The sequence below is a fragment of the Frankliniella occidentalis genome, unplaced genomic scaffold (genome assembly GCF_000697945.3).
Source record: "Frankliniella occidentalis isolate FOCC.00 unplaced genomic scaffold, Focc_3.1 Scaffold256, whole genome shotgun sequence".
In the NCBI taxonomy this organism is placed as follows: Eukaryota; Metazoa; Arthropoda; class Insecta; order Thysanoptera; family Thripidae; genus Frankliniella; species Frankliniella occidentalis.
Window position 1 is genome coordinate 264,810 of NW_026267382.1, and position 3,644 is coordinate 268,453.

At 43.9% G+C, this 3,644-nt stretch overlaps 1 protein-coding gene across 1 annotated transcript in view; it reads left to right on the top strand.

Annotated features, from left to right (window-relative positions):
• The first annotated feature begins 2,835 nt into the window (after positions 1-2,835).
• The window catches only part of LOC113214674 (uncharacterized), a 5,320-nt gene continuing 4,511 nt past the window's right edge, over positions 2,836-3,644 (top strand). The window contains exon 1 of the mRNA XM_026434116.2: positions 2,836-2,987. Coding sequence (XP_026289901.1) covers positions 2,910-2,987 — 78 coding nt within the window. The 5' untranslated portion in view covers positions 2,836-2,909. The remainder of the gene's footprint in view (positions 2,988-3,644) is intronic.

Sequence of the window (3,644 nt, forward strand, 5' to 3'; positions counted from 1 at the left end):
CCCCCCACGTCACAAACCGTCACGCTTTGCCAACCCCCCCTCCCCCTAAGCGCGTGACGTAATATGTGGACGACCCCTGAGCTCGATACAGCGATCAAGCTTGTCGCCACGGCCATGGCTCTCTTTAACACCAACACCCACAAGGTTGGCTGTGCAAGTGTTGCTCGTCTACCTGATGGCTGTGTAACTGTCATGTTGTACCACCCGGGAGGGAGGTGAGGTAGCCCCCGGTACACCATTCCTAGGTTAAATGTAAACACGACCCTCGAGGGTAGAGTAGGGTAAGTCGTATATCGCTTATTTTCGATTTTTGGGTTGCAATAGTGTTTTCCAGGCGCCATTTTGGATGAAAACTCCTGGAAACATTTTTTAAGTTTTTTCCTTTAACGTTTTCGTAACCCTACCTTGCCTGTTATTCTGGCCTGCCATAAGAGGTGGTTTTGAAAACTTCAATTTCGGGCGTATTTCTTTCTTGACTAAACACGCAATTTTACGGCCCTCTGGGTGAAAATGTTAGGGAGAAGGCTCTATCTCAGCTGGTTTTCGAGCTACGAATTATTATTGGAAGGTAAAGGGTTGCTTATTTACAGCAATATAAAAACAATTCATATCATGCAAACCGGCAGAGATAGAGCCTTCACCTTAAAATTTTCACCCAGAGGGCCGTAAAATTGCGTGTTTAGTCAAGAAAAAAATACGCCCAAAATTGAAGTTTTGAAAACCACCTCTTATGGCAGGCCAGAATAACAGGCAAGGTAGGGTTACGAAAACGTTAAAGGAAAAAACTTAAAAAACCTCCCGCTAGGGTAGGAGGTACATCAAGACTAGGGGCAGTAGTGTACCACCTGATGGTACAATAGCCCTAGGGCACATGTAGCCCCTAGGTCGAGATGGGGAACATTAAACATTAGGACTACTGTAACCCATACATTGGTTATTACTTACAATTCCCTTTGAACTGATCGTAATGCAAACGACTTGTCCAGAAACGCTGCATTGCACCGCTGGAAAGATAATTGGCAGTTGAAAACCCAACCGACCCAACATAACCAAATCTAACCTACATAACGAAACCTAACGAAACCCAACCTAACCGTATATAACCCAAATTCCGCTTTGTAGTGAACATTGCCAAGTTTGCAAAACCTACTAACTGTCGATAACAGTAATATTTAAAGTCAACTGTGTTTTACAAAACCTGCCGAACCTTCGAAGTGAGAGGGTCTAACACCATCTCTGAAACGTAGCCCCATGCGTTTATATTGGAGGATACACAATCACTTTGTATAAGGTACCCTCTACGACGGCTAAATTGGGGATACACTAACTCTAGGAATGATGTACCCACGGGTGATACACCCACCCTAGGTTTGATGCACCCCAACCCTCGAGTTAGGGGGGTACATGTACCCTAGGGCTTATGTTACTATGTACCCCCTACGGCACAACAGCCCCTAGTTTTGATGTACCCCCTACCCTCGAGGGTGGGGAACACATTAAACCTAGGGGTGGTGTAGCGAGGGGTACATTGTACCTGCTAGACGTGGTGTACCGGAGGGTACGAGGGAGGTGGGAGGCACAAGCGGACTATGACACCGTTTCCAAAAGGAGGTCGATGTCTGCGATTAAAGAGGTTGCACTTCCATAAAGTCGTATTGAACTAGTAATAATTCGGTGCGAAATCTGGGTGCCACCAGCTAGGGCTTTCCCGGCCCAGATTGCATTTGAAGTTTGGAACTCGGAGCGGCCTTGTTGATCACCTGCTGCGCGCGACCGACCCGCCTAGGAATGACAGGGCACGGGTCAGGTGAGGTTCTATCAAGATAAGGCATCAACAAAGAAAGATCTCCAGAACTGTGATTGGGCACCTTCGTGCACAGATGGCCAATCAGAGTTCTGGACATCTTCTTTTGTTGCTGCTGATGCTGACCTGCTGTCGTGCTAGTCGTCAGCATTTGCCTTATCTTGATAGAACCTGAGACCCCATGGACCCTACTTCTCAATTGCCGGGAAGAGTCTGATGCCACAGCAACCGCGTTCTCTACAGAGGCGTACCGTAAGTAACACGACAACAGCCTATTTTCTGGTAATGTTCATTGCTGTATCCTGCAGTGGATTTTCCCAATGTGCACATTGAGTGCATTGAGGTTTGTTTAGGTTTGCCTCGATTTTATTTCTTGTATACTTTACATATGCATAATATGGTTTTGGTTTTAAATTAGTCAAATTAACTCTGTCTTTAAAGAGATTTTCAAAGGTCAAAAGTTTTGCCTGTCGTTCAGTTTGAAACGGTTTGAAATGCACTCATTGTGTAGGGTTTCTCAATTCTAATTTGGTCTTGATACCTATCAAAACGTCGTGCGTACTTTTAATCAGCGTTTAACATATCCTGATAAATTGCCTGGAAATTTCGAATTGCAAAATATGTTATAAACTAAACAAGTGTCTATTCTTGCTCCTCGATAAATTCGTAATCGATAAAATAAGCTTTTCATTTTACAATTTTGAATTGTTTTTTGCAATACACATCAAGGAAAATTTTTCTGCAGAACATGTAACTATTTTGCACGGTGATACCACGAAGATATCCCGAAACCACTTATGCGATACTTTGTATGTGGCATACACACAGACACACAGGTAGTGAACATTTCTTGTCGGTCGTTTTACTGCTGAGCCTTCTCATTTACCGGTGAGCCCCATCAACATTATATGACACCTTTAAAGGTTTTTAGATCGAAAACGAACTTTGCTATTTGTCATTAAGGTGCTTGCGCACTTTGAGCCCCTGGTGACCGGCGCACGACATCGTGCGCAGTTGGAGACAATACTGGGTGGTTGGTTTCTGTCACGTTGTGACTCCGCGGTTCGGATATAAAGCGGCAGCGAGGCCAAAAGTAGTGAAGAAAATGAAGATTGCCATCGTTGCTTGTTTAGCGCTGCTGGCGCTGTTGGTGCAGCCGTCCCAACAGCTGACCGGCGGTCCGGTAAGTCCACGTGGCTATGTGTGGGGTGGCGACAAGTCGAAATCGATCTGGCAACATGTACTAGGATATCCCTTTTCTTCCAGAACAACTTTTGTGATCCTAGAATTTTTCTCCACCGTACTAGCTGCTCTCAGATCGAGCAGGGCTTCGTAACTGATTACTCACCTGGCCTTAACGTTACACTGTTTCTCCAAAGGCAATGAAAGTACTACATTTTTCGGCAATGACAAGCGAATGGCAACAAGGAAAAAGTAATACCTTTCCAGCGGCAATGAGTCAGTCATTGTGTAGCCTTACTTTTATATGCCAAAATATTTGTAGATTGAGAGTAGTTTCTAAAACTGTGCTCGGCTTGCCAAGGTCTAAAAGAAGTGGGTGGGCTCTTTGACTTTATGATTCACTAAATTGTTGGGCGCCAGGTACAAGTACCGTCAAAGGATAAAGGCTACAGTAACTACTCTCCTACTAACTGACTCAGAAAACGGAATTAGGTAACAATAACAATCATATTTATTAACTTATCGGATGTAAAGAGAGCCTTATAATCACACACATACTTAAAACTAAATCACAGTTCACACTAAATTCGAGAAATCTTCAGATCTCAAAACATATCTAACTAGACATCTTAACTCTAAATTACATATACTTATCTAA